This window comes from Trachypithecus francoisi, unplaced genomic scaffold (genome assembly GCF_009764315.1).
Source record: "Trachypithecus francoisi isolate TF-2019V2 unplaced genomic scaffold, Tfra_2.0 Lachesis_group14, whole genome shotgun sequence".
Taxonomy (NCBI): domain Eukaryota; kingdom Metazoa; phylum Chordata; class Mammalia; order Primates; family Cercopithecidae; genus Trachypithecus; species Trachypithecus francoisi.
The window spans coordinates 38829254-38850626 of NW_022681459.1; the positions used below are offsets into that span (position 1 = coordinate 38829254).

General features: G+C 42.3%; 1 protein-coding gene and 1 gene segment (V, D, J or C); one reads left to right on the forward strand and one right to left on the reverse strand.

The window, feature by feature from the left end:
- Window positions 1-1263: 1263 nt before the first annotated feature.
- LOC117096633 (40S ribosomal protein S2-like) lies at window positions 1264-2233 on the forward strand. The gene has a single exon (XM_033234093.1). The coding sequence runs from the start codon at window positions 1303-1305 to the stop codon at window positions 2182-2184; it is 882 nt and encodes a 293-aa protein (XP_033089984.1). The 5' UTR covers window positions 1264-1302; the 3' UTR covers window positions 2185-2233.
- A 2436-nt stretch (window positions 2234-4669) lies between these two features.
- LOC117096519 lies at window positions 4670-7771 on the reverse strand. The segment is given in 3 exon segments: window positions 4670-4860; window positions 7280-7594; window positions 7705-7771. Coding segments are annotated over 3 exon segments (552 nt in total).
- Window positions 7772-21373: the final 13602 nt, after the last annotated feature.

Here is a 21373-nt window from a genome sequence, read left to right on the forward strand (position 1 = left end):
GCCAGGCTTCTGTTACAGACAGCTTTCACGGAGCAGAGACGGGACTTAGGTTAGGGTTCACACAAGGAAGGGCAATGTAGGTCTGATGGAACAAGACAGCTCCATAGAACCAGAGGACAGACCTGGGGGATGTGGAGGATTTCAGTCTCCAGCTTCAGTGACCAACTGGAGGTGCTACATGTATAGAGAAGAGAAGCAAATTAAAACTCTGAGGCTTACAATGTCTGTGACCAAGAAAGTGGACATGCCATAAAAGCAGATAAAATATATTATAAGGGGTGCATGTTTGGGGAGATGAGATAACCCTTCCAGCTTGGAGATGAATATGGTATCTGCTTTAGCAAGAATATATCATGTTTATGAAAAGATAAAACAATTCTCCAATCTTTCTTGCCTTGAATCAATAATATTTTTGGAGAGTCAGTGAATAACAGTCACATCTACAGTTATCGCCTGTTCCAACAGGAGATTATAAAATAAATGTTTACCTGAAATGTCTCTTGTTCAACTACTTAGTAACTGGAGGCTCATCCTTTTCCATGTTCTCTGCATAAACCCATGGGACCCAGTTCATCCTGCTGGTCACCTTTCCCAGCACTCAAGTTCATATTCCTCTCCTGTTCTCTAAACATGGAGGTCAACATTCTAATTTAATATCTCCTCTTGAATCAATTCACAACCCAAACTCAAAATACACATAAAGCAGTAAAAATCACTTTATTTTCCTCAGATCTTTTTCTCTTACTGAGAATTCTATTTAGGTGAATTCACATATGCATTCAACAAACATGGTATTACTTGGCTCTTCGTGCTAGGCTGAGTCCTGGGGTTTGTAGATACAGTGGTGAAAAAACAGGAGAGAAAAAATATGTGAATCTTAGTTCCCAGTAGGGGAAGGTCTATTCATCAAATTAGAGCCCCTTGCAAGGTGCCATGTTTTGCTCAACCAAATCCAAAGGGGCCTCATGCAGAGCGCAGGGACCTTGCTCTGCGTAGCCGCCTGCTTTTCAATGTCTTGCTCTGAGAGTCTCAGCCATCTGTGTTTTTCTGACTTCTCATCTCTGTGTTCTGAGCTGTGTAAAAAGCTCATGATTTTCTTGGTCACTGCCTCCTTCTGGGCCAAAAATTATCTCCAAAAAGAAATCTGTGCCATCCGGGCGCAGTGGCTCACACCTATAATCCCAGCACTTTGGGAGGCCGACACAGGCAGATCACCTGAGGTCAGGAGTTTAAGACCAGCCTGACCAACATGGCAAAACCCAGTATCTATTAAAAGGACAGTCTTCTCCGAGAAAACACCAAATGGCGGATGACGCCGGTGCAGCGGGGGGGCCCGGAGGCCCTGGTGGCCCTGGGATGGGGAACCGCGGTGGCTTCCGCGGAGGTTTCGGCAGTGGCATCCGGGGCCGGGGTCGCGGCCGTGGACTGGGTCGGGGCCGAGGCCGCGGAGCTCGCGGAGGCAAGGCCGAGGATAAGGAGTGGATGCCCGTCACCAAGCTGGGCCGCTTGGTCAAGGACATGAAGATCAAGTCCCTGGAGGAGACCTACCTCTTCTCTCTGCCCATTAAGGAATCTGAGATCATTGACTTTTTCTTGGGGGCCTCTCTCAAAGACGAGGTTTTGAAGATTATGCCGGTGCAGAAGCAGACCCCTGCTGGCCAGCGCACCAGGTTCAAGGCGTTTGTTGCTATCGGGGACTACAATGGCCACGTCGGCCTGGGTGTTAAGTGCTCCAAGGAGGTGGCCACCGCCATCCGTGGGGCCATCATCCTGGCCAAACTCTCCATTGTCCCGGTGCGCAGAGGCTACTGGGGGAACAAGATCGGCAAGCCCCACACCGTCCCTTGCAAGGTGACAGGCCGCTGCGGCTCTGTGCTGGTGCGCCTCATCCCTGCACCCAGGGGCACTGGCATCGTCTCAGCGCCTGTGCCCAAGAAGCTGCTCATGATGGCTGGTATTGATGACTGCTACACCTCAGCCCGGGGCTGCACTGCCACCCTGGGCAACTTCGCCAAGGCCACCTTTGATGCCATCTCTAAGACCTACAGCTACCTGACCCCTGACCTCTGGAAGGAGACTGTGTTTACCAAGTCTCCCTATCAGGAATTCACTGACCACCTTGTCAAGACCCACACCAGAGTCTCCGTGCAGCGGACCCAGGCTCCAGCTGTGGCTACAACATAGGCTTTTTATACAAGAAAAATAAAGTGAATTAAGCCTGTTAAAAAAAAAATAAAAAAAAATAAAAGGACAAAAAAATTAGCTGGGCGTGGTGGTGAGTGCCTGTAATCTCAGCTACTCGGGAGGCTGAGGCAGGAGAACTGCTTGAACCTGGGAGGTGGAGTTTGCAGTGAGCAGAGATCACATCACTGCACTCCAGCCTGGGCAACAGAGCAGGACTCTGTCTCGAAAAAGAAAGAAAGAAAGAAAGAAAGAAAGAAAGAAAGAAAGAAAGAAGAAAGAAAAGAAAAGAAAAGAAAAGAAAAGAAAAGAAAAGAAAAGAAAAGAAAAGAAAAGAAAGAAAGGAAGGAAGGAAGGAAGGAAGGAAGGAAGGAAGGAAGGAAGGAAGGAAGGAAGGAAGAAAGAGAAAGGAAGGAAGGAAGGAAGGAAGGAAGAGAAGAAAGAAAGAGAGAGAGAAAGAAAGAAAGAAAGAAAGAAAGAAAGGGAAAGAAAGAAAGAAATCTGTGTCCACTGTAGTGCTCATTTGTGTGTTAGGTTCCTTTCTCTAAGGTTACATAATCAGGTTATCCCTGTTGGCCAATATTCACTGTCTGGAAATCGTCATTACATGCACTTAATTATGTCTTAAAGTTTTTGTTTATGGTGTAAGAACTCCATTTATTGCATCATGGCAAGAAACAGAAATTGATACACTTTTGATGCAACTGCCTTTGTCTGTTTGACTTTTTAGAACTTAGTAACTGTATCCTGCTATGATGTTTTCCATAAGTTTTATGAGTTCTGATTAATTTAGAGATTGAGTATATTTCTTTTTGTCAAATTTGGGAAAGTTTTGGTTACCATTTTTCAATTACATTATTCTGTTTCTTTTCCTTACTCTTACCCTTCTCGGTCTTTCATTATGTGTTTATTGGTACACTTGATGGTGTCAAGGGGGTCTTTAGGTTCTGTGTACTTTTTCCACCCTTAGTACATTCTATTCCTAGAATAGGATAATATCAATCTATGTTTATTTCAATGACTCTTTTATATCTTTTTATTAATATTCTTTATTTGGAGATACATTCTTTTCATGCTTTTTGAACATTTTTACATTTTTAAAATTTCTTTGAGCAAATGGAGAACTAATGGAGTTGAAGTATTGGTCTAATAAGACTAGTGTTTCTGTCTCTTTGAAAATAGTTTTTGTCAACTTTTAATCTTTTTTTCTTTTTAAAATTTTTTTTCTTTGTTATTTTCCCTTATATATGGCAATGTGTTCCTGTGTCTTGGACCTATCTCATTATTTTACTTTAACAAATGGAAATTTTAAATAATATAATGTGACAGTTCCGGAAATCAGAAGTTTTTGTAAAGAATTTTGGTTGCTGTTGTTGCTGTTGTTGCTAGAGTTGTTATTGTTGATGATGTGTTGTTTCGTGGTTTTTCCGGAGGATTCTGCAAGTCTGCATTCCCTGCATGTGAAGTTAATGAAGTCTCTGCTCAATTACATTCGTTGTTACCTAATTACTGGACAGATATTTCCCGAAGCAATACATGCTGCAGCTTTTGCCAAGGACTCCACGGGATGTACTTATTTTGAAATAATAAATAAATAAATAATAAATAAAATCCTCTCATTCCAGATCAAGGATACCAGGATGATATTCGTGGATATTTCTATTCCTCCTTCTTTGGTAGCTTTCTGCTTATCTGTTGTCATCTTCAGTGTTTTGGAAATAAGTTCTCCTCCTTATCCCTTAATCCCAAAACCCAGACACTGAACACCTGAGAATACCTTCAGAAACTCCCAAAGGGTTTAAAATCTTTCATCTCAATCTCTATAAATCTTCATTCTCTCTATTTTTATTTATCTGGAGTATGCTTTCTAGCATGTTGATAGAAATCTTAAATTCATTTAAGTCAGAAGTTATCTTCTAAGAGTGATCATTTAAATGATCTCAATAAGGCAGGACTGAGGTATGCAGCTGAGTCCCAGCGTCTGAATATGAAAAGGAGAAATTCTTTGCATCTCCCTATACAGCCACAACACACCAGACCAGTAGGGGGAGACAGGTTCTATTGTAATATTTGCACAATAATTACAGATCAGTGTGCACTCCCTAGAGGCCTGGCCTGGAAAGCTGTTTCCAAGGGAACTTGAAGCAGGAATCAGAAAATATCTGACTCTCTACTTGTAGAATTAAAGCCCACACACACACACACACACACACACACACACAACATATTTGAGTATGCAGGCCAGCAGACACTATTTCTGAGAGCCATTTTTCAACCTTGGTAGCGGAGTAGAAAAACAGTTTCTGCCCCACTTCCTCATTCATCTGTGCTTTACCCAAATGGCACACCAATGCTACAATCTGTACCACAGATATAGCCAGCTTCATCCTCAGACGGGATTGTAGAAATGACACTATAGTGGTCAGCTCCAGTCCTGGAGACTGAGAATTAGTGACTGGGAATCCCAGCCCCCTTGGTGTGCCTTCCATCACTCTAAAGCTGCATCATGTACTGAGGGCCTTCCCTGGCTGCTGCCGAAAGCATCAATGGCGTAGCTGCTATGCTGATTGCTGAGTGTGGGTGAGCTTGGCCAGGGCTCCCAGGGAGGCAGTCGCAGAGGTCGACTGAGTGGGCACAGGCTGCCAGAGGGATCCTGAAAACCCAGACAGCCATTATACACTGAAAAAAAGGAGAACAGGAAAGGACAGCTCTGGCATGAGTTGGGACGTGGCATCAGTGAGCTGGGGGATCAGGATGCTTTGTGCCGTCCTGGCCTGGTGCAGGACAAGAATGAGGAGGAGGAGTGGGGTCAAGGCCATGGTACAGACTCCCCGGATCTCTGCAGAGGAAGCCACGCTGCAGGTCTCTCGCGTTCACCCTGTAGCCTCAGAGGAGAGAGACGGGCCATTCATGCAAATGTGTTCCTCTTCCCCTGCCCTACCGTGACCCTCCCTGGGCCAGTGTGCAGTCCCAGTGGTTGGGTCATTTCTGGGAAGAGTAGGCCTGGGATGTACCTGGACTGAGACTCCCAAAGGGCCCAGAGAGGACCCAGCTGCTGGCTCCAGTGAGCCCTAGGCAGAGGCCAGCGCCAGGTATGTGATTTCCCAGCTGAGAGCCCCACAGACGCTAAGTGCCAGCCCCACAGCGCCCCCTGCTGCCCAGGCCCAGGTCCATCATGCCTGTGACCAGAGGCCAGGTGAACCAAACAGAGGTGCCATCCTCCACCGGGGCCTTGACCAGTGCTGGCTCCCTACCTCAGGGCAGAGTGAGGTTCCTTCTCAGGGCAGTTTTCTACATCATCTCAGTCTTTAGCTTTCCATATTGGCCTCCTCAGCGGGAAAAAAAAATACACAATTCACCGCACTTTATAAGAAGTCCCCAGGGGAAGCGTGTCTCATGTACACATTCTATGTGGCAACTGTAATGGAATAATTTCATTGACTAGAACAAAATGTTTTAATTCTGCAGTAATGGACATGTTGTGAGTATGCATTGGACACATGAGCATATGTGTTCATAAAAAGCACGCTGAACTCTACAATTAAGATCTGCAAATTTCACTTTACATATTATGCTTCAAGATAAGTTTTAAAAATAAAAAAAGAGAAAAATGCCATTTTTCCAGACAAAAAACAACAGAATTTGCCACAAGAAGACCTAATCTAAATGAACTTCTGAAGCTCTTTTTTAGTAAAATCTCAGTAAGCAGGCACCAAAAATTGCAAGAAATAAGTGTTAAAGAAAGGGGGGAAATGTGGATAAACACAAAGGAAAATTGAGTATGTAAAACTACGATTACAATAACTTCAGATGATGTATAAATGCATATATGTATAACATAATGCATATGTGTGAACTTACAAACATGTATCAATAGATTTGTGTGCACATGTGTAAATACATGACATAGCTATGTTTTGATACTATATAAATTTATAGAGTAAATGGAATTGAAGGGTTTACACTCAGACTCTACTCTCTGAGGTTTTATTTTAAACACAGAGCACCCTTAGTCTCTTCATATTTCCCAAACAATCAAGGGGACAGCCTCCAGGAGATGTTCCAGTTTGCATTTAGTCTCCAGAGAATCCCCTTCTTGTGATGCTATGTAAGAGTAACACCCCACACAAATCCCCTGAGCAGAACAGTGTATGATAACAGCTTCAGATCAAAGGGGAAGGCTGCCGCAGTCAGAGGTTTAGCATCCTGCAGGGGGCTCAACAGGGCATCCAGCATAGTGAATATGAACAAAGAGATCAATTCTATTCTTTAACCAGAGTTCCCCAGCACACTTGAGGGTCCAGGGCATCTGTGATATGCAACATAATCCCATTGTCACATGGTCGGTGACAATCCCAATCAAGCAAACTGGCCACCATCACAAGGGGTTGCCTGCCCTCCCCAGATTGGCTCAGCTGTTTCATGCTCCAAAATACTCATATTCATGAGGAAGAACTTTCCTCACTGGCACCACCTGCAAAGGAAACAGAACAATGTCCTGTGGCGTTGGCACTAATCAGGCTTTATTGGGGGGCATTTTCAAGAATGGACTCAGCAAGGGTCACAGCCCTTGTACTCTCAACAGCCTCATGAGAAGCAGATCTGGGATGAGCTAGGGAAGCTGGGTGGATTTGGGGTTAAAGTCCAGTATAAGTACCTTGCAAAATGCTCTGTTTTTTAATACATTGAGTGGGTGACAGGTCATAAATGGAGATGTAATGAGAGGAGAGTCAGAAGCTGCTCAGGGAAAGTACAAGGCCAAGACTGAAATCAGTGCTTGTGGCACCTGGAGAATTCAAGAGAAGCTGAGATCTCTGGGGAGGAGCCAAAGAGTAGTCCAAGCTAGCTAACATGAGGAGACCCTGAGTTGGACTTTGGAGTCACCCACAGACTGTCTTGTTTGACTCTCACTATTAATGGAGGCCAGTAGAAAGGCTCCACCCTGTGCTGAAGAATGAAAAATACAAACAACAAAGTTGCTACTGATGAGCCACACTTGGTCCCAGACAGTGTATTGTTGCCTGCACAAGGCAGAGAGAATGCAGGAGAGGTTCTAATCTCATTTCCTCATAAGTCTGGAGCACTGTTAAAGTGCCACTGTTGCTGTGATATGTAAAATAGTAATAGTCGGACTTGTTCTCAGGCTGGAGCTCAGAAATGTGCAGAATCCCTGCATGTTGCCCGAGGAATCTTTCACAGAAGTGACTGGGGACCCCAGATTCCTGCTGTTTACTTGAGTCTGAGTAGTATTTCAGGAGATACTGGGGAAGGCTCCGTGACTTCTGCTGGTACAAGAATATGTGACAGCCACCAACAATGCAGCCACGGCTCGGGGTACAGGGAAGTCTTATAACATTTCTCAGATGTGCAGAGAGGGAGGGCAGCTGAATAAGCAAAGGCTGAGAGAGGGAACCTGCAAGCAAAGACGATCGTGGGTGAGGAATCAGAACAAAGGGTGAGAGTGAAACACAGGGCAAGAACTCAGGCTAGGGGGCTTCCCCGGGACACGAGACCTGTCCCTACCTGAGAAATGATAGAATATCAGCAGGAGAACAGGTGCCCAGGCCATGGTGGAAGCAGCCCTCCTGACGTCCAGAGCTGGAGTGGCTTCTCCAGGCCTCTCTTATCCCCTTCAGTGACTTCACAGAGGAGGGGTTATGGATGCAAATATGTTGCTCCCACTGCCTGCCCCCAACTCTCCCCATGGATTTATCAGTATCTGGGATACTGATATCCCAGCTGTTGGTACCTGGGAGCTGTTGGAGGGGGAGGCTGGCAGGCAGGACATGGAAGAAGGTGGGACCATATCCAGCTGCTAAATCTGTGTCAATGAGCGCAGACACCATCTTCCCAGCCCTGGGGAGTTTGGGAGGTTGCAAGTTTTGGGTTTCCACCACGCGGACACTGAGTCTGACCCACAGTGCCCTGTGCTGCTCACTGGCCAGACAGCAGTATTTCTGTGAAAATCACATGAGTGGAGTCACCTGAGAGCCTGGTCATGGCCAATCCACAGCATCCATGGACCACATCTTTGCCCTGTCTGGAGATAACTCATATTAATAAACAGCCTTTCCACTGAGGATTTCTGAATTTCTAGAAAAGCAAAAATATAAAGTCCATCCAATATGAGGAGGCTGCATTGATGGGAGAATTCAGAAGGCTTGGAATACATAGGGAAGGTCTCTTCCAGGATGGCCAAATAGGAAAAGCTCTGGTCTGCAGCTCCCAGCAAGATCGATGCAGAAGATAGGTGATTTCTGCATATCCAACTGAGGTACCTGGTTCATCTCATTGGGACTTATTGGACAGTGGGTGCAGCCCAAAGAGCTAGCAGGGAGGGGAATCACCTCACCGGGTAATGCAAGGGGTCAGGGGATTTCCCTTTCCTAGCCAAGGGAAGCCTGACAGACTGTACCTGAAGAAATGGTGCACTCCTGACCAAATACTGCACTTTTCTCACAGTCTTAGCAATCAGCAGACCAGGAGATACCCTCCCGTTGCCTGGCTCAGCAGGTCCCACACCCACAGAGCCTTGCTCACTGCCAGCACAGCAGTCTGAGATCGACATGTGACACTGAAGCTTGACAGGGGGAGGGGCATCTGCCATTGCTGAGGTTTGAGTGGCTCACAGTGTAAACAAAGAGGCTGAGAAGGCACGAACTGGGCACAGCCCACCACAGCTCAGCAAAGCCTATTGCCTCTATAGATTCCACCTCTGGGGGCAGGGCACAGTAGAAAAACAGGCAGCAGACAGCTTCTGCAGACTTAAATGTCCCTGTCTGACAGCTATGAAGAGAGCAGTGGTTCTCTCAGCACAGTGTTCAAGCTCCGAGAATGGACAGCCTGCCTCCTCAAGCGGGTCCCTGACCCCCATGTAGCCTGACTGGGAAACACCTCCTAGTAGGGGCCGACAGGCGGGTGCCCCTCTGGGACGAAGCTTCCAGAGGAAGGATCAGGCAGCAATATTTGCTGTTCTGCAGCCTCCACTAGTGATACCCAGGCAAAGAGCGTCTGGAGTGGACCTCCAGCAAACTCCAACAGACCTGCAGCTGAGGGGTCTGGCTGTTAGAAGGAAAACTAACAAACAGAAAGGAATGGCATCTTTGCAATCTACCCATCTGACAAAGGTTAATATCCAGCATCTACAAAGAACTTAAATGTACAAGAAGAAAACGAACAACCCCATCAAAAAGTGGGCAAAGGATATGAACAAACAGTTCTCAAAATAAGACATTTATGCAGACATGAAAAAATGCTCATCATCACTGGTCATCCGAGAAATACAAATAAAAACCATGATGAGATACCGTCTCACGCCAGTTAGAATGGCGATCATTAAAAAGTCAGGAAGCAACAGATGCTGGAGAGGATGTGGAGAAATAGGACTTTTACACTGTTAGTGGGAGGGTAAATTAGTTCAACCTTTGTGGAAGACAGTGTGGCGACTCCTCAAGGATCTAGAACTAGAAATACCATTTGACCAGCAATCTCATTACTGGGTATATACCCAAAGGATTATAAATCATGCTACTATAAAGACATGTGCACATGTATGTTTATTGAGGCACTATTCGCAATAGCAAAGACTTGGAACCAACCCAAAAGTCTATCAATGATAGACTGGATTAAGAAAATGTGGCACATATGCACCATGGAATACCATGTAGACATATAAAAAGATGAATTCATGTCCTTTGCAGGGACATGGATGAAGCTGGAGACCATCATTCTAAGCAAACTATCACAAGGACAGAAAACCAAATACTGCATGTTCTCACTCATAGGTGGGAGTTGAACAATGAGAACACATGTACACAGGGCAGGGAACATCACACACCAGGGCCTGTCAGGGTGTAGGGGGCTGGGGGAGGGATAGCATTAGGAGAAGTACCTAATATAAATGAGGAGTTGATGGGTGCAGCAAACCAACATGGCGCATGTATACCTATGTAACAAACCTGCACGTTGTGCACATGTACCCTAGAACTTAAAGTATAATAATAAAAAGAAAAGGTTAAAGAAAAGAGTTATTGTCTCAGTGAAGTAAAAAATTACAACTTTTTAAGAGGTATGACAGGCCGGGCGCGGTGGCTCAAGCCTGTAATCCCAGCACTTTGGGAGGCCGAGACGGTGGATCACGAGGTCAGGAGATCGAGACCATCCTGGCTAACATGGTGAAACCCCGTCTCTACTAAAAAATACAAAAAAAACTAGCCGGGCGACATGGCAGGCGCCTGTAGTCCCAGCTGCTTGGGAGGCTGAGGCAGGAGAATGGCGTAAACCCAGGAGGCGGAGCTTGCAGTGAGCTGAGATCCGGCCACTGCACTCCAGCCTGGGCGGCAGAGCAAGACTCCGTCTCAAAAAAAAAAAAAAAAAAAAGAGGTATGACAATAAAAATCTGTAAATCATGTGTAAAAACATTAACAAAATTTGAACTTTTGAAGTGTAATTTTGAGAAGTTTTAAAGTGAAATAGATGTAAACATTAAAAATCAATGTTTAAACGTTTTATTTAGAGTAAATTAATATTAAGAAAACTGTGGACATAGAAAATCAACATATTCAGTTTTGTATTAGTGCATTTTCAATATTAAAGTTTAATACTTAGGAAGATTGCTATAATTTTTTAAATTATAGCCCTGTTAATTATACTTAATTTTATTAACTAATTCCCAAATGAATTTTATTATAATTTACATAGACTAAGATATGTTGGGACATTTTGATTTGTCTTTTTAAAATAGTAAATCATCTTATTTTAGGACAAAAATTATTAAGATTGTTCAATATAAAATTATGTTCTAATGTTTTTTGCAAAAAGATATCTATATTTATAATAATTGATATCTCTCTAATTTATTTTATATTGCTTTATAAGTAACCATTATATTACATCTTAACTTGGCAAAATTATTTTTATAAAGCATGTTTTATGACTTTGCTTTTTTAACTTAAAAACATATATTTAGTATTTTTATTTTTGTTTTATTTTATATTTTGAATTATATATTAATTAGAATGTTTAATTCTTTTTAACAATAATTTTTGCCCAAAACCTAGGATGTAAGATTGCATTGCCTCTTATAAATTCATATTTTATAGATGAGAACTATTTTGATATTTCTATAACTATATTCAAAATATACATTTTTATTTTAAATGACCTATACTTTTAATGAGGACCTATTATTTAATTTATTTTTTAAGATTTAAAATTATACAAAAAATTTAGATAGAAGTGTTGACTTCATTTATATTGATCCAATTTATATACTTAAAAGTTTATTTAGATTATGAAAACTGAGACACAAGGAAAATAGTTTTATTTCTCTAAATCATTTTTTCTTAGTAATAGTAGTAGTTGGTGTATGCAGATGTTTACCTAAGTAAGATCCTTAAAGTGAAAATTATGGGAAATTTGTTTATAACTTAGAAGACACAGCTATTTTATTAAACTAGCAATATTAAATTAATTTTATTTATTGAAAGACTATACAAATAAATAATATTTTGTTTTTGGCTGGGTTTGTAGTTTACAAATTTTGTGCCAAATCCTTACACATTAGTCTATTTAGCAGAGACAAATATAAAGGTGTCTGTCCAGTAAACTCAGGGGGAAATGTATGTTAATAATTTTGAATTTTTTATTTTATTAATAATTAATATTTAGATAAGTATTGCACAGCACATCTTTATAACATATTCTTGCATAACTAAAACTTTACACTTGTTGACCAGCAACTCCCTGTGTCCTCCTCCCCTCAGCTCCTGGCAGCCACCATTCTGCTCTGTGTCTCTAGAATTTGTATATTTGAGCACATTATGACTTTGGACTGAAAACTCAGCAAGACTCAATACCAAGTTAAATATAAAATTGCCATAAAGCAGAAAGAGTGGCCTTAGACACTCTCATTACTTGCAGCTTCTTGGGAAGGTTTTTGAGACGATGCTCTTCTCTAGGGCTCTGGAGCCTTTAAAGAATGGAAGAGGAGCTCACCAAGACAAATAGGAGAGGCATTTTAGTACAAGGAGGTAACCAGGCTCCGAGCAGGAAAGAGCACAGCAGTTCCCAGGAGGGCAGGAACTGTGAGGGACATTACAGATGAGGAGAGGGGTGGGGTGGGGGAACCCCAGCAGGACATGGGACATAATGAGGGCTCAAGGGAAGAAACTGCGTGGGAAATCACAAGGCTGTGAATGAATTTGAAATATATTTAGGAAACACAATATATAGGATGAGAAAGTAAAGTAATAAGAAAAATATATGCCAATATGAACAATGTGTTAAGAAAGTGGACACCAGGGCGACTGATAAATGTACTTTCCTGCCCTGGAGTACTCGGGAAAAAACCGGCATACCCTTTTTTGGACAGTGAAATGCTTAATTCAAATATTTTACATTTATCTTCAAGAGTTTGTGTTTGAGAATAATTAGCTCTTGCCATTCTACTACTCTGCATGTATGTGGGTTATCATTCTTATGTCTTTTTTCTGCTTGAATAAATAAAAGGCAAGAACAAAAACCAATTATTCCTGAAATCATCACTTAGAGTAAATAAGTTGTTAAAATGCCACAAATGGCACAGGAGTTAACCTATGCTTCTAATCAGTTGTCTAACTTGTATGTCCACAGCTCACTAGAATTATTTTGTTAATTCTGTTTTTTTAATGTTTACTATGGTGACAGCTTAATTAAATATTTGCCAATGAATAAAATGAAACATCATGCAATCTCCGTAGTCTACTAAATGTTCACAGTATTGCGTCAATCAAATGATGGATGTATATTTATATTAACATATTATATATGTAATATAGATTATATAATTATTACATATTGTATATTATATACTTATATATGTTATATATTATATATTTATTATGTATTGATATATAATTAGTATATAATATAATTACTGTATGTTATATATATGTTTATAGATAGATATTATTTTTGTTATTGCGGCTCCCCACATTCACTTACAATTTCCATAGCTCTCAGTACTGGCTAGGCTTGGCTGCAGTGAGAAATTGACAGAAATCTTGGCGGCTCACAACAACAAACGTGTATTTCTCACTCTTCCGCCATTCCCATCTCTGATTGAAATGCTTGTGGCTTCAGTTCACTTTAATTTCATCCCAGGATGCAGGCTGGCTGAAAGGATTCTATGAGAACACTGTGGGTGTTATGTCAGAGATGGGAGAACTTGACAAAGCACAGGCCAATCTTACATCTACTGCTCAGAAATTACACCTCTCATTTCTGTTCATCTTATTGGCCAATACTAGTTTCAGTATCACTCCTCAGTTCCGTAGGAAGAAGGGGCCAAGGTAATGCTCCCAGAGAGAAGAGTGTTCCAGACTGTGAAGAGAACTTGAGTGTTACTATATCCCCATTTTACAGGTAACGAAGAAACTGGCCTAAGGAAACCTTAAATAGATGATCAAAGACCGTGCTCTGCAGTAAAACTTTCTGCCATGGTGGAGATGCCTGTGTGTGAACTCTCCAGCATGAGAGCCATGGCTGGAGAGCATGAGTCCAGGAGGCAGGTGAAATGAAGCTGGTGTGGCTGAGGAATAGTTTTTAAAGTTTATTTAGTTTTAATTAATTAACTTTGAAATATACATATCAACATGCAGTTCATGGGGACTGTACTGGGTGGAGCAAGTCCAAGAATACAAATGGCAGCTGGTAAAATTTGCATCCCATGCTATGGCTGGAAAAAGGACATCACTGACTGCTCAGTTCTGAGGCTGCTCTTGTCTACTGTCTTCTACCCATTCTAAAATGTAAACTCCACACACGCGAAATCCTTGTCATAATTTTGTATACCATGCTTGAGAAGTAACCCCTAAGAGGATAAGTAGAGAAGAATGTGTTTAGGTGTTTTGTGTAAAACTTTGAATTAGCAATTGTGCAAGCAGTTTGGTCAAATGTTTTACTCCACACTCTGGTCAACAAGAGATGCTGTCTATTGGGTAGCAGGTTTTCTGAACTCATGGTGTTTAGAGTATTATTCATCTATCAATATAACCTTTGGAGTTGTAGGCAACACATTTGTTTCACAGGAAATTTGGAAGTATTGAGATGTAATGCATGTGGCCTTATGTTCAGTGGAATGGAATAAGGAAGATTCAACACAAAAGGCTGCCCAATATGTGAGCCCACGTCCTTTCAATACAGTGGTTCTCAGACAAGGGTGATTCTGCGGTGCTATCTCCCTAGGATATTTGGCAGTGTCTGCTTTGTTTGTTTGTTAGTTAGAATTTAGGAATTAGGGTGCTATAGGCATCTGATGTGTGGGTCCTAATAATGCTTATAAATGTCCAACCATGAACAGAACAGCCCCCATCACACAATGAATGACCCAGCACACAATGTTAAAATAATAGTGTTCAGAAGTCATGTTTTAAACTAAATATTCTTCATAAAGTAATTTCACAGTGATCAGAAATATCATCCATGAAGACAAGAAAGAAAAAGTTGTGTGTTTTGGAAAGAAAATAGAGAGACACATAAACAGAAAATTTGAATTCAAACATTCAAACGAGACAGGAGAGAAAAACCAGGCTGGTGGGGAGAGGCTGAAGGCAGACTCAGGGTGATGATGCTCTGGGGAGTTTTCCTCTCACTGCCCCATGGGCCTGCAGCACTGTGAGATTGCAGCTTTCATCATGAGACTGACAGGAGAAGTCAGCCTCATCTCCAATCTGCAGCCCAGAGATAGTCAGGGAGGCAGAGTTGGAGGAGCTGTCCATGGAGCCAGAGAACTAAATAAGTGACATGAATATTTGACGTAAGACGTGAGAATGGAAAGTCAACAGGAGTGTTGAATTTAAAAGCATTTTGGAGAGAGAATCCACATGGCTGGTGACCAGCTGGATCTCTGGGTAGGGTAGAGAAAAGAGTCCATATAAATTGGAGGTTTCTCATTTTGTGGACCAGTTGTGTGGGCTGCTCTTAACTTTGGTAAGAGATTTTAAATAGAACCTAATTATGACACATTGGTAAGAGTTTATTTGCCTATTTTAGAAAGGCAGGTACCAGACAATGAAGCAGGTGGGCCTAAGACGGTGAAGCTTTGCCACCTATTATCACAGACACACAGTCACACACGTGGACTCTGTCCATGTGATGAGTTGTCAGACTGAAATGCAGTGAGGGATCCCCGGCTACCTATGGGGGCTACAGAAGAGACATAAAAACCTTTTTAAGTGAGAAAGTCCTCATTAAATTATTGAAGATTTTATGCAATTCTTTGTGCAACATATGTTTATACAGAACATACTAACATCAGCTTGCTGTCAAATAGCAATGTAATCTGAAGAGCCAGGAGAGAACCCCACACTCTGGTGTGCTCACCTCAGCGGTCCTGTCAAGGATGAGGATGATGAGCCTGCCTTTAGCTTTCCTGTTTCCCAGGGTCTTTCCCCTGGGAGATGGCATCAACACCATCTGCTACTACCAACACCAGCAGTCAGCCAGCAGGCTGCTCTCTGCTGGCTACTTCACACTTTCCCTTCTAGCCTATTAACACCTCCTTCCACAGATTCCTTCTATTGCCCATGATTTATCTTGTCAATGACATCAGAAGATAACTCAACAAGCTTTTCTACCCACTCTGAGCTTTTTGAGTGTTGAAGGTGAGGGACCACAACTTAATCAACTCCAGGTATTCACATTTCCTTTATTTTTATTATTATTATTATTATTATTATTTTAGACTGAGCCTCACTCCGTCACCCAGGCTGAAGTGCAGTGGTGTGATCTTGGCCCACTGCAACCTCTGCCTCCTGGGTTCAAGTGATTCTCCTGCCTTAGCCTCCTGCACAGTTGGGATTACAGGCATGCGCCACCATGCCTGGCTATTCTTTTTTATATTTGTTAGAGACAGGGTTTCACCATGTTGGCCAGGCTGGTCTCGAGTTCCTGACCTTAGGAGCTCAGGTGATTCGCCCTCCTCGGCCTCCCAAAGTGCTGGGATTACAGGTTGAACCACCATGCCCGGCCACATTTCCTTTATATCCTATAATCCTGGCATTCACAATGATACCCTGTAATCTTTTACCTATTAGATTTCTCTCAAATACTTGCAATTTTATTTCATTGATTAGTCTTCTCCTTACAGAACAATTTCCCATTTATTATGTTTATAAGATGCATTAGGTATTAACTTCACCATAAGAATCAGAGTTTCGGCCGGGCGCGGTGGCTCAAGCTTGTAATCCCAGCACTTTGGGAGGCCGAGGCGGGCGAATCACGAGGTCAGGAGATCGAGACCATCCTGGCTAACACGGTGAAACCCCGTCTCTACTAAAAATAAAAAAAAAAAAAAGCTAGACGGGCCAGGTGGCGGGCGCCTGTAGTCCCAGCTACTCGGGAGGCTGATGAGGCAGGAGAATGGCGTAAACCCGGGAGGCGGAGCTTGCAGTGAGCTGAGATCCGGCCACTGCACTCCAGTCCGGGTGACAGAGCGAGACTCCGCCTCAAAAAAAAAAAAAAAAAAGAATCAGAGTTTCTTAGGAAGTGTAAGTTTTCTAATAAAGTATATTTTAACTGTTGGTAAAAGTCTAAAATGTCACATGCCAAGTAAACAAACAGGGGTCTCCGCAAAGAGAAAAAGTTGGGCTCTTTGATCAATGTGTTTCTATGTTGAGGTTGTATGGGGATCATCTAAATGATGGGTGAAGGTGAGGTTGGGGTTGGCACTCACTTCATTGGAGGAGTGGGCAGAAACCTGCCTCTGCATTGCAGTCACATAGGACACGGTGCTCTCTCCTGGGTTGTATATTACAAGTGAATGTCCCTGGAGCTATGTGGGGAACAAAGATGTGGGGGGCTTTGGTCCACCATTACAAATGTGGTGCTCTCACACATACATTTTTATCTCGATGGAAAGCTATCTTTAAACTAGATATTTTTTCCCCAAAATATCAAAAATCATTGTCAACTACAACCTAACGCTCCCACTTCATTTATTCTTTCCAGATACTGCCTGTGATATGTCAGAGGATAAGGAAAGGGCACAAGAGCACACACACGGGATCATTGTCTTGTGTGGGTGTTGGCGGCAAACCGGGAAGTGGGGCCCAGGAAGCCTCAACCAAGTGTGAGGAACAAGTCTGGCTCTGTAGAAGGAATAAAGGGATCTCTGTGACAGAGAGAAAGGGGATTCCAGTGAGAGGACAGGCATGGGCCCAGGCCACAAGAAGGTGGGATAAGGTTGTGGTGACCCTGCTGAACACACACTCAAAGGCAGAGCGCTGGACCCTCTGAGCATTGAGTTCAGCATCTCCAAATAAAATAGAGAAGGAAAATCTGGGAAAATAACTATTTCCTTAGTTAAACCTTGCTTTCATTTTTACTAATGACTAATGCGTGTTTATGTTCATATAAGTGTCTAGCCACAAATATATTCACAACAATGTTGCCCATAAATATTCATTAATACTTCAGATTTAGTTATTTTAACTCATGATATGATTTTTAATAGTTTTGAATAGTGCACACTTTGTCTCATTGAAACCGGCCCTTGTCATTTTTGGTTTAGTTTAAACAGGGCTCTATGAGGTCCCCACATGCTGAGTGAGGCTAGGGGAGCTCATGAGTTTTCATCTCACTTCCCCTGAGGCACTGTGTGAGCACTGAGGCTGCTTTCCCAGGCTGAGCAGTAATAGGCAGGCTTGTCCTCAATCTGGAGGCCACAGATGCTCAGAGATGCCATGTTCCTAACCCGGAACCAGGGAATCTCTCTGAGATCGCTGAGAGTTGGCTGTTTTTCCTGTGATCAGGTGTTTGGGGGCATGGCCCTGGTGCTGCAGGAGCCAGACTGCTCCATCTTTGCCAACACTGTTGCTGTCCCCAGTGCAGGTGAGTGTGGTTGTCTGTCCCAAGCCCTTGGACACAGAGAGCTGCTGAGTCTACCCTGCCTGGGCCACAGACACTGCAGGAGGACAGAGAGGGCCATGAGAGCAGATTTACAGTCCACTGAGCCAGATAGTGAGGGGTAGGGAGCAGAGACGGGTGTGAATCCCCCCACATAAAGTTGTTTCTCACCTGAATAGTGAGGGCGGAGGCGGAGGAGAGGAGCCCAGAGCATGGTACAGATTTCCAGCTTCCTGGAGCTCTGCTTTGGAAACTGAGCTCCACTGAGTACCTTTGTATCTCCCGAAAATGTCATAGGGTAGAGTCACTGTATTCACATAAGACCTTGCTGTGTCTCTTCCTTGTCCACCCTGCTCTGGGTACTCACAGGTCAGAAGGAGGAGATGAACTGACCCAGTGAGTGGAGGTGACCTGGATCATGATGACTCTGGGTCCCGGCAGGTCAGCGTTGCAGCCCAAACGAGTCCAGTGAACTGATGGCTGAACTCCCTTGGGGGACCTGAGTGGTTTTCATTCGGGCAGGATCAACTCAGTGATGATCCTCAGCGTCCTCAGACCCAAAATCTTCCTGCCTCTCTGCCACATCCGGGCATTTCAGTGAGAGGAACACTGGTTGTCCTGATCCTCTTTTCTGAAGCTGCTCATGAGGCTGGAGAGGAACCCAGGGTAGCTGGGAATTCTAAACAAAGCAGGCATCGGGCTTAGCGATGCCCTTCTCACTAGCAAGACGTTTGTCTTTCAGCTGCATCAGCACCACATACATGGTGATTTCACTCACATCATCTATTAATATTCATTTTCTGTTTCAATTTTTTATGAAAGCGTCGCTCACAGAGTTGAATCACATTCATTTAATTGGCACTCACATCTTCAGCTACTGAAATAACTCTCTGTTGTTTTAAATTATCTTTTAACCTCGTATGTGTTTCCATCTTTTTCAGAGGCTCTTATGTAAGTATATATAATGTGCTTCTAGTCTAACTTTCAAATAGCTCATATAAACCTAAAAAAATTATAGTGCATGTTCATATTTTAAAATAATTTATTTCTTTAACTCTTGGCTTTTAAATTTTATTTATTTATTTATTGCCTTTGGAACTCATATAATGCTTTTATTTTATTACATCCAACTAATTCACATTCCATCAACTAAGTGCAGGTTATAAATTCCCCTTGTGTTTGACACCTAGCTTGTTTTTCATACTTTTCTCCTAGTAAGGACCTTGTCATAAACATTTCCTTGTGTCTCTGTACAGAGTGGACTTGGTGCAAGACAGATGCTCACCCTCTTCAGGTATCTTCGTGCTGGCAGTCTGTGCTCAAAATAGCTGAATTCGTTTATACAACCTGCTGTGAGTGAGAGTTTGGGATTCCCCACATCCTCACTGGCATCTTATTTTTTTATTTTAAATTTGCAATATCATTTAACAGCTTTCCACCCTCAGTGGCTTTATGCCTTACTCAGAAGTATGCCCACAGGAATCAAAGGTCACTCAGATCCCACATTATCTACCTCTGTTCTCTCTTTCATCTTTCTGGCCCAAGCTCTAACACTCTAAACTTTCTCTTTTTGGTTTCTTTACAAAAGGGCTTCTCACTCCCTTCTTGCTCCTTTCTTAAGCTCTTTGCTTTTTGCAAGGCCTGGAAGGCTTCCCATGCACAGACATGCTTGGCTCATTCCACAATTTCTACTTGAAGATTTTATTCCCTTCTCTTCGTCTCTGGTGGAATTTAACATAATTTGATGTCACATTTATCTACTCTCATTTTGAGACCTGTGAATGGCTTATTTGTGTTCTTTGAACATTTGTGTTGGGTTTCCTTTTTTTCTGTCTTGGCTCCTTGCAAAGTTGTCTTCTGGATTACAAATAGCAATACTTTGTCCTTGCCAATGTCTTTCCACTCTTACATATCATTCTCTCTTTTTACCAGCTGTGGTCCTCACTGGCAAAAAAAAAGCTTCAAATAATTGCAACCAAATACTTCAAATTTTCTTTTATGAATTGACTTGGAAGGTTTATTTAAGAAGTAGTTTCTCATATGAAGTAAAAATAATATTTTTATTTTTCCAAACTGAAGTTTTTACACTTTTTCTTTTCTAAATTATATTTTAAATCTGTTTGGATTTTTTAAGGAAAGTATGAATTAAGTACTCTACTTAATTTTAAGAACAGAGTTAGCCATATTTCCAATATCACATAAAAAAAGTCATCAGTCCTATCTACTCTAATTTTTAAGAGAATTATGTAAATGTCAAGATCTCAGTCATGCATGATTTTAGCTAATATTGCTTGGTAAAATAACTCTATATCTGGTATCACTTCCCTTCCAAAGTTTTGGTAAGTTATCTTAGGTAATTTTTATCTCAATTTGCAATTTGAGTTTTGAAATAAGTTAAGCAGTTCCCTAAATTATTGCTGAAATTTTAATTATCATATTAATTTGATAGATTCATCCTAGCACACTGCCATCTTTACAATATTGATTTATACAATCCATGATATAGTATAACTTTTTTTTTTTTTTTTGAGACAGAGTCTCGCTCTGTCGCCCAGGCTGGAGTGCAGTGGCGTGATCTCGGCTCACTGCAGCCTTTGCCTCCTGAGTTCATGTCATTCTCCTGCCTCAGCCTCCCGAGTAGCTGGGACTACAGGCACCCACCACCATGCCCAGCTAATCTTTTATATTTTTTAATATAGACAGGGTTTCACCATGTTAGCCAGGATGGTCTTGATCTCCTGACCTCGTGATCCGCCCATCTCAGCCTCCCAAAGTGCTGGGATTACAGGCATGAGCCACCACGCCGAGCCAACATAGTATAACTCTTATAAAGTATTGGTATTTTGTCTTTTTTTAACATTGTTTATTATTTTCTCCTATTAACCCCTTATACATTCATTGTCACATCATTTAAATACATTTTTATAATTTTTAGTTAATATGCATTATTTGTGTTGTACTTTTTGGAATTAAAAAAAAAAAAAGTTCAGCAGCAAGGCCTCCATTCCATGACCATAATCCCACAGTGTTGCTTTTGTTGGGGCTTCAGGAATCAGTAGTAAAGGGAGAGTGACTGATGAGATAACAGAACCGGTTAAATCTGAGTTCCTTTTCCAGTCACTGGAGATACATGTGAGACCCAGGGATGCTGTGCCAGCTCGAGGGTGGTCTCCATGTCTTTCTTGCTTTCTGAAGTGGCTGGAATTAGCCTCCCTCTGTCCACACCGTTATCTTTCTGAACAGGTTCTGCAACTCCAGGGACAGGATGTGTATTACCCAAACCAATCTGACAGTTCACCCCAATCAC

Excerpts from the sequence above, each read along its gene's own strand:
- LOC117096633 (XM_033234093.1), top strand. The coding sequence starts at position 1,303 with ATGGCGGATGACGCCGGTGCAGCGGGGGGGCCCGGAGGCCCTGGTGGC.